The sequence below is a fragment of the Conger conger genome, chromosome 6 (assembly GCF_963514075.1).
Source record: "Conger conger chromosome 6, fConCon1.1, whole genome shotgun sequence".
In the NCBI taxonomy this organism is placed as follows: domain Eukaryota; kingdom Metazoa; phylum Chordata; class Actinopteri; order Anguilliformes; family Congridae; genus Conger; species Conger conger.
The window spans coordinates 33,548,590-33,561,916 of record NC_083765.1 but is presented as its reverse complement, the minus strand read 5'-3'; the positions used below and the strand labels follow the sequence as shown (position 1 = coordinate 33,561,916).

The window sequence follows — 13,327 nt, the reverse complement described above, 5'->3', positions numbered from 1 at the left end:
TCCTACATCCACAGGCCAAATTAAACCCGTCTGAACATTCATTACTGGAGGCAACGGCGTTATGCATCAGGACTGTGATATGTATCAGGAATTTAAACTATCTTTACATTCCGCTGAGTTCATAGTGAATGGGACAGATTCTGCACGAGCACCTCTACATATAACAAACATATCCCTGACTGACAGCAACCACCCGAGCCACCCAGACCCAAAACTCTCTCAATAATTATCAAGTTAAACGCTGTTTGTATAAGAGCAGAGAAAGCATGTGACCCTCTTGGTGTGGAGCTAGTAGAGCAACCCTAACACCGACATGTGGAGACCACTCTATCCTTTTCATGTATTCCAGTATGTACTTCCAGTCTGTACTTAATATGAGCTAAATTAAATCTGGAGTGACTGCCAAGATGACAGTGTGTGTTGGCTACATGTACTTGAAGGAGTCTAGGGATTTTATCTAGCCTGGGAGGAGCATCAAAGGGACTACCAGAAGTGGGGAGAGTCTCAAAGGACTTTCAATTTACACTGGGAGGAGTCCTCAATGTTGTAGTACATTACCTGACCTAGAGAGGAATTGCAGGTGTTGGCTGGGCTGGGAGGAGCCTTAATGTGTGTTACTGGAACTGGGTCTGAAAGGTGCGTTAGCTGGTCTGAGGAGTAACAGAAGGATTACTGGTTTGCGGCAGCCCAAAGCTGGTTCCACACTCCCACACGGGGCAGACGGTGCACAACCTTCTTGACGGTGGCTGGGTCCGGGAAGTTAAACATGACGGAAGCTGCAGAGGAGCAAGACAGATGACATCACATGAGAGCTGCAATTAACAGCCCTTCGTTTACTGAAACAACACACCGATCGAGAGCTCTAACCGCACAATACTGAGTACAAAGACCAGGCGTGCACCTAAAGGCAACAATGTTATCTTGAGTGGAATAGAAAAAAGCATATTGGTATTACTAAGATACTTCCCGTTTGGAGTTTAACAGAAAAAAGAGACGGGGGTGAGGATGAGCTCTTACTCCGGTTAGCCATGAATATTTCCAGGGCTGTGTTCTGGAGCAGGTAGCGGCGGGAGAAGACAGCGCGGATCTCGCTGAAGAGCCATTTCCCATGGAGCCCCTCGGTGTATGACAGAATCTGGAGAGAGAGAGCGAGAGAGAGCGAGAGAGAGAGAGAGATAGAGAGAGAGCCAGAGAGACTAGAGAGAGAGAGAGAGAGAGAGAGAGAGAGAGAGAGAGAGAGAGAGAGAGAGAGAGAGAGAGCGCTCCATTAATCAGCCACAGATGAAGCATCGCAGCCGGGGGAAGGATTAATGTATAGTATATGATCAGCGCCGATGAAAAAATGATTTTTTCTACAGAGAGAATGAGGCCTATTCAGTGGGTTTAAGTGTGTGGGATGGGGACGGCAGGAGATTACACTTAGTTAAGTGCCAACTGATTGGTATTCTTGTCAAGGAAGAAACTGTTACACTCCTTCACATTATAAAATACCTCTTTTTTATGTATCTGGTGGGTAGCTGTTTTTTTTTTTTGTTTTTTTTACTGTATGCATTTAGGCTGCAAACATTGTATACATTATATAAACAATTCATTATTATTATTATTATTATTATTGCCATTGTTGTTGTCGTTGTTTAAAGTGGGAGTTCTGATGGGGGAAAAAAAAACAATGCAGAGGAAGAACACAAAAAAGAAATATCTGCCAAACAGAATCCTCAATAAAGACCAACATCTGAAACAAGCAATCCGCGTTAGCACCATTAACAGGATGAAAAGTGACATGCTTGCGGTTAACAATCCGCAGATAACACTACGCCAACGTAAACTGCTTCTGTACCATTAATAATGTATTAGAATGTAACCGCTTTCCGGGGTTCAGACTCGTTTCACAGAGAGGCGAGTCCTCTGTGGCTGAAGAAAATTCCTCCTAATGCAGGTCAGCGCCCGCTATAAAGCCACACAAACAGGAGTCTCTCCCTTTATGCTAAAGCCTCCATTAATCTGATATTCAGTAATTCTAAAAGCAAAGGGCTTCCTCTGTTAGAGGCTAAGTATCATTTTGTCAGCTAAAGCTAAACAAAAAGGCCGCAGATGAACTCGGGTCTAATCTCTCTGTGGAGCCAACGGTTGTCAGAGTAACTTGTCACAAAGGCCGTCAGACCGGGTGACAGACACAGATGCCGGTGCCTGCCCGCGCAATCGGCGCTAATCCCGTCTCCTGCGCCCCAAAACAGCTCTCTTTGTTTCCATACGTTTTTCTCCGGTTTTTCTGCTTTTCTCCATTTCGAAGCGTAATTACGGAGGTGTTCGGGGACAAACAGAGAGGAGGACCACTTTAGCCTCGTCTCCGCGGCCGAGGACAGCATTAATCAAAAATATTGTAATAAGGACGAGCCGCCGCGAGTCCTTTAAAGCGCTCATTAAAGCAGGTGAGGACGGAGAAGGAGCAGCTGGGACCTGGCTCTGGAGAACCGCGCATCTCTCCCGGGGTTGAGTCCGCCTGCGTGGAAGATTCACTTCACAGTCTCTGGAGTTTAATTAAATGTGGATTAGAAGGGAATCTGCCCGTCCGCAGCGCTGCTCAGCTCTGAGCCTCCTCTCCTCCTCCTCCTCCACGCTGACAGAGACCAGGACCAGGAGGCACCCGAGCTCCCGTCAATCAGTCGCCATGGCAACCACCCCACCACAGCAGTTACCATAGCCTACCGAAATTCACCGTTATGGGCTTTATTTATTTGTTTGTTCATCTATCAATCAATCTATATATCTATTTACCTTTTTGTTCGCCATTTCATTGAAATAAAAAGTTCACGGCAAATTAGGCCTACTTGTTAAAATATTCACTACTTTTACAAATGGCTTATTAAAGTGTTGCACGCCATTTAGCAAACCGCCTGTAGGCCGACAGTTTATTAGGCTACTGAATGCTAACTGCATCCTGCGAAGTGGTTTGAGAACGAATGTTAAATAGCTTATTATATAACAGTTCTATTGACATGCAATAACCACTTGCATCAAATAAACAACACATAGCCTAGCCCTCCTAGCCTAAAATACCAATCAGAAGCACTGCACAGCACACACGGCACCATGGTCATCTGTAGCTTCATGTCAATCAGTAGCTAAAACACTAGAATGCTGCAGGTCAAACTAGCAATATACGTACATATATCAGATAAACTCTGATATTAAATTACATTTAGGTAATGCAATAAAATACATTCATTTTTAAGGCAATTAATTATCATCCGTTAAATAAAATAAGGGTTTTAAGAACTGAGTGTGTCCACATGACTGAGGGAGCCAGTCATTGAGCAAAAATGTTTTGAGAGCAAATATGACATTAAATCTGGACATTCTTCCCCCACTCCCTAAAAGCAGGAATAAAATGGCTGAAATTGAGCCACGGTAGCACTTTCACTCAGAGACTGCAGTGATGAGCAACATATTTCATTTTCAGCAACAACGACTGAGAACATGACAAGGCCTCTCGACCTCAAATTTCGCCCGAAGAGCTGCTCGGCAAAGCGATGCAATTTTCAGCTGACAACCTCTTCCCTGGCTTCGGTAGTTTATCTATGGCGATTGTGAGGGGTATTGATACATGCGGAGGGCCGATGGGCTCAGTCTGATTCATTAATCACCGTGAGCACATGGCTTAGTCTCCTTGCCTGCTCTCTGTGCAGTCAGATGTTCGACAGTCCACCAATGCATTTTGCACAATGCAATATTTGTGCCAGATGGCTGTGTCCGCTGATCTGGCCTGGTAAATAGCACTGGCTGGATGGGGTGGGGGTAGGGCAGCCGGTTGTTCTCTGCTGCCTTCTCCTGACCGGTGATCATGCACCAGAGTAAAGGAACGCGCTCTGCCCGTGTGGGCGGTATGGAGAATGGTGGGCCGTGGACTCACTGTCCCGTACACCTACATGCGTCCCCCTCAACCCCCCACCTCGGTGATAGATTGGGGGACCTGGAAGGTCAGCGCGAAACGCTCTCCTCTGGTGAGAGCAGCGAATGTGATTAAGTCACGAGCGAGCCGCAGGGTGAAATCGGAGACGCGGGCTGGCCTTCACCAATGCGCCGTTGCGTGAAACCCGGAAAGAGATGCTGTGGGGTGCCTCGGGAGAGGAGTAGAGGGTTAACAGGGGGCAGCTCGGAGCCTATTGGTTAAGGTACATGACTGGGACCTGGAAGGTCGGTGTTCAATCCCCGGTGTAGCCACGATGAGAGCCGCACCTCTGTACGGCCCTTGAGCAAGGCCCTGAACCCGCATTGCTCCAGGGGAGATTGTTCCCCACCTAGTCTAATCAACTGTAAGCTAAATAACACACTTATCATTCTCCATGACTGAAAACGTATACCATACGGGACATTCAGATCGACAGAGTGATCTGTGCTGTGTAGGGGTCTACCCCAGACTTACTGTCTGTGGTGAGCGGAAGGCGGACTATAGATTTTCATTCAAATTTGATATTCCCACATTCTATGGCTTTCAACGTGAGCTATTTGAAAATTCAAACTTGGAGCTCTCGGTTCTCTCCCTGTACCTCCTCCAGACCACCTCCGCTTCACCACTGCTATTGAGGGCTGACCAGCAGCATGCTCACAGTCATACACAGGTTCAAATTCACTTTCATGTTGGGTCAATGTAGATAAGAGATGGGCCTATTTGTACGTAATGGAATATTCCTGATATGTATTCTTACAGTCTTATTAAAATGTATGAATCACCCTTTACTTCCATGAACAAGGTAGTATTGCCTGTAGTTAAACATGATTTGGAATGAACAGCAATTTGTTTTGATGAGTCCAGTTACCAGCACTACATATCCAAAATTAGGCATTTGGAATATCGTTTAAATACAATAATAAAAACATAAACAAATAAATGCAGAACCCCATTCCTTGATGGCTCTTCAGTTTTATTGATTGCACATGAATCGCTTCTATGATGATGCACCTTTAGCCGGCAGTACGTGCATAATGGCGAGACAAGGTCGAATATTGACACGCATTAGGATCAACACAATTATTTCTCACTGCGCTCTGTGCAAACGCTCAGTGTATCGCACTGCTCACAGCCTTTGGTTAGCGCAGAGTGTGTTTGTGGGCTTCCTTTCAAAGCACAAAATGGAGCCAAACAAACAAATGGCGAGGAGCGGTTATTCAGGCAGAACGGCTGGCCCATTTCTGCTCAATTGTGGCCGCGGAGTGCTGTCATTTGTCTCTGTCAGGAGAAGGCCTGTTCCAGGGGCTGTGGCACACTCCCTCCAGCCAAGAGCCCACTCTATCCACTCTATCACCCCCCGCCACGCCGAGACGCCTCTCCAAACCACACCAGGCACGGACACCAGTGAATAGAATTTAATTGAAAATGTCCGAAAAGGGGGGGTGGGGGTGGGGGGGGGGTGCAAACTACTCCAGTTGTGCCCATACAAAAAGAAGATAGAGTAAGAACAGAACCTGTTTTCCTTAGCGAGCAGACACGTAGGCCCTGTGTGTTCAGGCCGATAAGGTTTTGGAAAAACAAGGAAGAGAAAAGAAAGGGACAGCGGGTTTGAGCAGTGGCAGACAGAATCCCCGCTGGTACAAAACGAGGCGATGAGGACACTTTAAAGGCGCTTAATTTGAGACGTCACCGCTGGAGTCGTGCGCAGGGGCTGAGGCAGCGGTGTGGACAGCCGTGTTCCAGGTTCGGTTTAATATGCGCCCTGCCTCCCCGCCAAAATGAGGTGATTGAAGTTCAATTTGTATCCTGTTATTAAGCGTTTCCGCACGACTGGGCGAGTTTAAGGATAATGGATGGGGGTTTCATTATTACTTTTTTGGTCAGATGAAGTGGAGGAAAAGATAAGGTGATGAAATTAATGAGCAGTAGGAAAGGGGCTAATCAATCAACATCAGCGGGAGGGAGGCCTGAGCAATATTGGAAAACTTGATAAAATTCAGACCATAAACCTCTGGACTTATCTATGCAGAACTGCTGGCCCAAAACAAACCCCCTTCAAATCACACCACCCGCCCCAAGATTCACAATTACTTCCATTTTTATTCAGTATAAATTGAATACGCTCCCTTTCTAATGTGATACTGCGCAGGCAACTCACAGACCACTACCAGCATTCAGGTTCTCTCACTGTATGCATTTTTCTCCAAATCTTGTTTGAAGAAAGAGTAAAAATACTATGTTTCGAAAACATAGGTAATTCCGTTGGGCGCAGATTGACTAATGAAGGAAACGTAGCATGCTAAGAAAAACCCCATGCTGCAGCCTCATACATTGGCTGTGATCAGCTCAACTAGCTTGGCAAGTGCAGCAATGGAATTTCAAACCTTTTACTAAAGACATTGGTAAAAGCAAAAATATATATTATTGCCAGTGCTTATGATCTCATTTTTATTGTTGCCCTTTTCTGGTCAGTCACACGAAGACGAAGGTAAACAGAACTGAATGCAATGGCATTTCACTACATTTAGAAGGATCGTGCAGCAGCTGTGACTGCACTGACAGAAAGGCCCGGAACACCGGTGTCTAAGCGGTACCGTCGGCTGCAGTCGGGAGTGATCCGTCCTAACTGCCCCACAGTCTTCACACTTCCCCGACAGTAACCGACTCATTTGCATCCATTTGCTTTCTTTGCCTCAGCCGAGCCAAGTTGTCATTTTATCACAGAGACGGAATTGCGCTGGATAGGAAGTAGAAAAGACCACGGTGAAGGCTGAGGAGTTGACTCGTCTGGTGTACACACAGCCAGAGAGGCTACAGCGAGAGAACGGTGAAGATGATGTCACAGAGCGGGAGTACGGTCTGTCAGCGCCCGCCGTTCATCGTTCCAGCGCTCAAAGCTGAGGCGAGACACGAGGCGGAGCGGGAGCAGCGACCCTGCGAACAGACGGAGGCGCGCCGATCCCCCGAGCGGCCGGCTCATTTGCGAGTAACGAGAGAACGGACAAACGCGACAAGAAGGAGGCTGATGAACACGGACAGGCGCGAGAGGCGTCTCCGAACGCGTCCGCCGGGAACGACAGCCTTCCCCGTCGTCCTGCCCTCGGAGCGCCGCCGATTGGCCCTCCGGGCTCCCGAAACGTCACGCCTCATCAGCAAACGAGCCGATCAGATGAGTGTGGAGCCTAACAAGCGGCAGGCCTGGGTTCTGCTTCACCACCACCGGCCCCCTGGAGCCAATTACCCCCGTCAAACACCGTCCCATCTCCCCTCCCCAAGCGCTGGGATTGTGGGGTGTTAGCCGTGCGCCCAGTAAAACACCGTCCCATCTCCCCTCCCCAAGCGCTGGGATTGTGGGGTGTTAGCCGTGCGCCCAGTAAAACACCGTCCCATCTCCCCTCCCCAAGCTCTGGGATTGTGGGGTGTTAGCCTTGCGCCCAGTAAAACACCGTCCCATCTCCCCTCCCCAAGCTCTGGGATTGTGGGGTGTTAGCCTTGCGCCCAGTAAAACACCGTCCCATCTCCCCTCCCCAAGCGCTGGGATTGTGGGGTATTAGCCGTGCGCCCAGTAAAACATAGGGAGAGGAGAGTCCCATCTCCCCTCCCCAAGCTCTGGGATTGTGGGGTGTTAGCCATTTGGAATTGTGATGTGCATTGGAAGTAGGGTCCTGTTCTGTCCAAGAGGAAGAGAGTATGATACATACTATGGTGAGCAGTTAGCAGGGGTGGCCAGTCCATTCTTCAGAGAACACCAGCAGCTTGATCTTCTTAGTCTATGATCATTATCTTCTGTAGAATTAATTTGCTCCCAATCAAATATTGTCTAGAGGGTATTGCATGATATGTTAAGATTTTTTCATATTTATAAGCATCCATCATGCCTTCAGTCAAAACCAAATAACCAACTCCAAACTTGCACTGAACCTCAATCATGCCAAAGTGAGGGTGGAGCTTGATTTTTTTTTCCTGTCTCTGAAACATAACATATTTAATTACGGCCTTTGTGATGCTGATAGTCTTGGTAGTCTATCAGTTCTTGCACTGTTATAAGGAGTCCCATTTCCTCTGTATCTTGCAATATTTCTTTTCTTTTCACTTTCACCTTCCTTATGCAGTTGAATTATCTTATATCTCATCTCATCAGAAATATCTCCTTCAGTCAGCTTAGAACCCTGGAAGGCAGCTATGGTGTATTTGGGCAGTTGTTTCTTTGAATGTTACAGTAAGGGTTATTTCTGAAGGCACTTCTGAAGGGTTCTAACATAACGTCATTGACTTGTGTTGGGAGGAACACATCTGTAACTTGTTTTGTTGATTGGAAGGACGGAAGACTAAAATTGTTAGTACCCGTAGGGTGCACAAAATAAAGACTGGACAAATACTGATAGATTTGATATTATACAGTATGTTGTGTATGTTGTGGTGGAGGCTTTTCTTGTTCCGTTAAATATACGTTTCCTGAATTGTCTGACATTGAAAATAAAATTGTACTGAATGGAATACAGCTACATATACAGTATTGATATAAATATAGTATATGCACACATACAGCAAAGATCACTAGCTCCTCAATTGCTTCTCAATCCTAGAAGGCCTAATATCAGCAACTCTTCAGCAGCTAATACCTCTTGCAATGCTGAAAAGGAGCTAATCTCCACTTTGGAGGAGTCAGACCAATGACAGGTTAAACAAGTTTAAACACTCTATAAAAAAATAAATATGCTACTCGAGTAGTGTTGAGGTGTCACTGAAATAATGAACCTAATTTACCCTCAAACAGAAAGCCAGGATGTGTGCACACTTGTGGACGAGCATGGTTGTTTGAGGTTCCTGAGACTTGGTGAAGGACGCTCCCCCCTTCAGTGGGCCTCTCAGGGAAGTTCGGGCTGAATTTATCCTAATGAGGATTAGAGGCTTTTTGTTCCTTTCAGTGTGTTTGCTAACCGGTTGGTCTTTTCACTTTCCTCACACTGTGCAGCAGCTTAGCCTTTTAAGCTCCAACAAAAAAAAAAAATCCTTGTGTGGATTTATTAAAATGCCAGAATGTTCCTGGGGTTAATTGGAAAAGAAGCAAAAGCCTTTAATGCATTGACTCATTAAACATTTAGCCCAACTGCGAGGCTTTGTGTTTGGGAGGAGAGGAACAGACCCGGCCTGTAATCAGACAGCACACGGGGCAAGAAGGAAACAACCGTGAGCCGTCAGGCTTCAAATAAATGAAATAAGAATCATTAATATTTGACAAAAAATTATTAAAAACCAAACAATTTCGCCACAAACCAGGACTTCGTCAGAGAACTTTGGCTGTAGGGAGGAAATGTGCTTGTTCTTTCTTTCTTTAAGCAATTATACAGAGATAGAGATCAGAGACACCAGAAAGAGCCCCCCCCCCCCTCCCACCAGCAGCCCATTCAGGGCAGGCACTCCTGTCCCCCCGCAGCTCAGACTGCAGGCGCTTTAACCCCGGAGCTGATAAGGGCACGGGCTCTTACTGCGGAATAAATGGGAATAAAAGCAGGATAAGGTGACATAAGGGCGGAGAAGAGGAGCGTGAAATCCATCGGACGTACGCAAATCAGGCAGGCCCCCTCGCCGCCTTTAACAGCCCGCTCGGGGGAGTGATTAGCGCTTCAAAACCAACAAGTCGCAGAAACACGGCGCGGACGGGGACCCCGGCGCTTGTAAACGCCGTTCACGAGTACGCTGCCGGGCTCCGAGCAGACGAAGCGGTCTCCCGCGCACGACAGGTGCTTTCTGAAGCTGCGCGACACGTTCGGCCGGAAAAGTGTTAGCCGTAATGCTAATTTGAATTCCTTTCGAAACGCGAATGCGAATTCATTTTAATGGCTGCAGTTTACCAAACCTGAAGCTGTATGGCGCTGAAGCAAAGGGCGGGGGCTGGCTTCATGCGAAGCAGGGCTGATGGGGAGCAGGGAGAATCAAGGAGACGGCAGGAGCCCTGGAGAAAGTGTTTCAGCGCTCCGCCATTGTTCGCGCTTTCCTCTGAAACGGCAGCGTGCAGACACCATTATCTCCCTTAGTTTCTCCGTTCAAATATCCCCCCGCTCCTTCAAAATGGTGTTTCGGTGTAGCGGTGATGCTACTGAGGGGCAGGCTTGGGCCTAATCCCCCCATTATTGGAGGCTTAATTGGATTGGAAGCGGGCGGGTGGAAAACCCCCTGCCCTCAGCGGACAGGGCTGCAGGCATTGAGGTCGAGGGGAGAGCGGGATTCCTGAGAGAGGATCCCTGGGGATCTGAGGATTTTAAGGTGACTCAATCGAAGACACCACATATTAAGGGCGTAATAAATATTGTTCCTGAGACTCGACTCTCGACCCTGAACCTACATATTTGGCAAATATACCAAGTCGTTAACTTTGGTCTGAAACATGACAGTGTTTAAATTCAATGCAATTAAATTTTATGTGCAAAGTGCCTCTCAAGGAAGGAGGCTCCAAAGGCATTCCTGTAAAATATAAACTCCCACAGTTTATATTTACTTACACAATAAGAGCGATCATAAGAAAATAAATATAAGTGAAAAATATACCAAGGAAAAGTATAGGCTACATACATATGTATTCACACGCCCACGTACACATACACACACACACGCAAGGACGCACACCAACGCGATATTAAATTGTGTCATTAAAGGCAAAAAAGTGAATATTAATGAAGAACTAAATATTAATTAACTGGATGTTCCTGTGGACTATATGGAGGAAGTTTGCAGGATTACTAAAAGGTTATGTCTAAGGTTTTTTGGGGTTTTTTTTGCCAGCAAGCTTTTCCATTGGACAGACTGCTTTCAAAGAGGGCTGCTGAAATGTTGTCATTAGATCAATTAATCTGACAGGTTTAGAGGTTTTTCCACCGCCCTTAACACCGGAGTGAAAGCAGGAAAGAACATAAGTAGCATATTTTCTGGGAAGGGAAGAAATATCACATTTCACCTTCCCTTGATAATCATTACCAGACACATGCAGGCATCTCCTGCCATTCTTACTCTGATTTTGCCTGACAAAGCTGTGGTTTTGGCTGTGATGGAGCATGATGTGGCTATTATTTATAATGACACAGCAGTGAGTTCATATCATACAGTACAGCTACAAACTGGCATGAAACAGCCGTGATTTAGCATGAAACAGCTATGATTTAGCATGAAACGGCTAATATTTGGCATGAAACGGCTAATATCTGGCATACAAAAGCTATGATTTAGCATGATATTGCTGTAATTCAGCATGATACTGCTCTGATTTAGCATGCTACTGCTATGATTTAGCAAGACGTGGCTATGATTCTGCACCATGCAGCACCAATTTGGTGTGACATGGCAGTGATTTAAGCCAATTGCAGGGATATAGTAACTCTTTGTGAGTCAGCTCCAGAAGCGTACCAAAATGTACAGTACCCCCGACTCCAGACACCCTCTGTGAAAGTACAGCTCACAGACAGGAAACGTCTTTACAGCCACTTGAGGAAGTGTGCTCTTAGGTGTATAAAACATTTTCTCTCCAATGCACAAAGAGGGGTATTTTTCCTTGTGAGCATAAAAAAGTTGTGGTCACCCTTATGAAAATGGAATATAGTGCAGTATATTGTATACATGTGGAAAATACAATGATAAATATGTCACAGCAATGTCTTTTTAAAAATGTTTTTCAATACCTGAAAGCAGAAATGATTTGTATATTCGACTATGTACTGAGTCGCTTTAATGTCTTTTCTGATCATAAGAGTATAGTATATTTTAATACATTGCAGTATGTGCCATACTCTGTTTTCAGCAAAATAATTAGGTTCATCCATACAAATTCACAACCAGAAATACCACAAAAAAATAAATCCACTTTCATTAATCCATTCTGTCTATTAAATGGGAAATATCTGAAGCACAACATTCCTCAAACACAGATCTGTAGGTCATACTCTGCGTACAAAAGTTCTTCAGGAAGTTTAAGAGTGTTTCCAGCATTTGCTACATGCTTACTTTTGCGGTAAAGAAGGGGTTCAAAGTCCTTTAATCCCATTGTGCTCCTGCAAAGCAGTCACAACTGACCGGTCACCTCCCCCCTGGATGTGCCATTTCAACCAGACTGGATCCTTCATTGCACATAATAGCTCTGGCTGCACTAATAAGCGGCCATGTCGGCTCCACACAACCGTGCAGGATAGGCAACTACACAGTGACGGCACGGAAAATGGCGTCAATATCACTGTCGAACGACATTACTCCATGCCTTTGCTTTCCATTTTTTGAGATAGCCATTTTACAAAACATGTAGTTACACGTTCAAAATACATTAGTTTAATGTCACCAATTCGATAAAAAAGCCTATATTGCTATTCTACATTCCATTTGTTGACTCCCAGGAATCGCACAGAGGAATGAACTTGTAATGCAGCTAGTCTCTCAGAATCTGACTGGGAGCACTGGTGCAGACAGGGGCTGAGTGTGATGTTTATAGCATACAGCAGGTCACTGTTGCTCTCGGCACAAGAGCCTGGGAGACCCTTGACATTCTATCAGAGCACCTCTCTCCCTAAATCTTAGACTTTGAGAAGGCAGCACACTAAAACTGAAACAAAATTGCGAGCTTGAAAATACAGCACAGCTGCTGAAGACCCAAGGAAGCATGTGAAGGAAGCAAAGCTGAGAACAGGGATTCATGGGAAAACTGAATTTTGGTTGAGTTTCCAAAGCCACACGCCGTCATGGGCAGCACTGCAGAGCAGTGGCCAGCTAATGCACCTCCTTTTCCTTTTCTCCATTTAAATCACAAATGAGACTCAAAAAGGGATTTGCAAACTTGGAGCTATGCAAACACATACTATGCTGACTGTAAGCTATGCACTTCAACCTGCAATAAAATAACAAAAACTGTTATTAAGTATAAAATAAATAATGCAAGAAGTGCATATTGCCTGAAACAAAATGACCATTTGGGAGCACAGACGTACGCCAGGAAAGATGACAACAGCAGACAGGGCTGGTCAGCCTGGAATGTTAAACCATGCCCATCCATCAGCCGGCCACACTCTCTTTTGTCGGTTCCATCAGCCAGCGACTGAATGAATAAATGATAGGAAGAGAATCAATCAGGGAAGTCTAGCTTGGGTCGTGTCTGGAGGCTGCCCTCAGCACCTCAGACCTGGCAGGATGGATGGTCTGGCCTCAACGCGAGACGCACTCTGCCGTGGGAGAAGTCCCACACGCCACCACGTCTCACCCCCAGGCCACGCACAGGTAGGGCGTTTCTTATGGGGCCGGCCGTTTGTTTACATCCTTCATTGTCCATCTATTTGACTTACTTTTACTATTATTTATCGCTTCATAACGTAAATCACAATGCAGACTATTATTCATTTACAA

General features: G+C 45.9%; 1 protein-coding gene across 1 annotated transcript in view; it reads right to left on the bottom strand.

Moving 5' to 3' along the window:
• The window catches only part of lrba (LPS-responsive vesicle trafficking, beach and anchor containing), a 207,041-nt gene that overhangs the window by 52,054 nt on the left and 141,660 nt on the right, over positions 1 to 13,327 (bottom strand). The window contains 3 exon segments of the mRNA XM_061244631.1: positions 677 to 701; positions 703 to 776; positions 1,018 to 1,135. Of these exon segments, the coding sequence (XP_061100615.1) occupies positions 677 to 701; positions 703 to 776; positions 1,018 to 1,135 (217 nt within the window).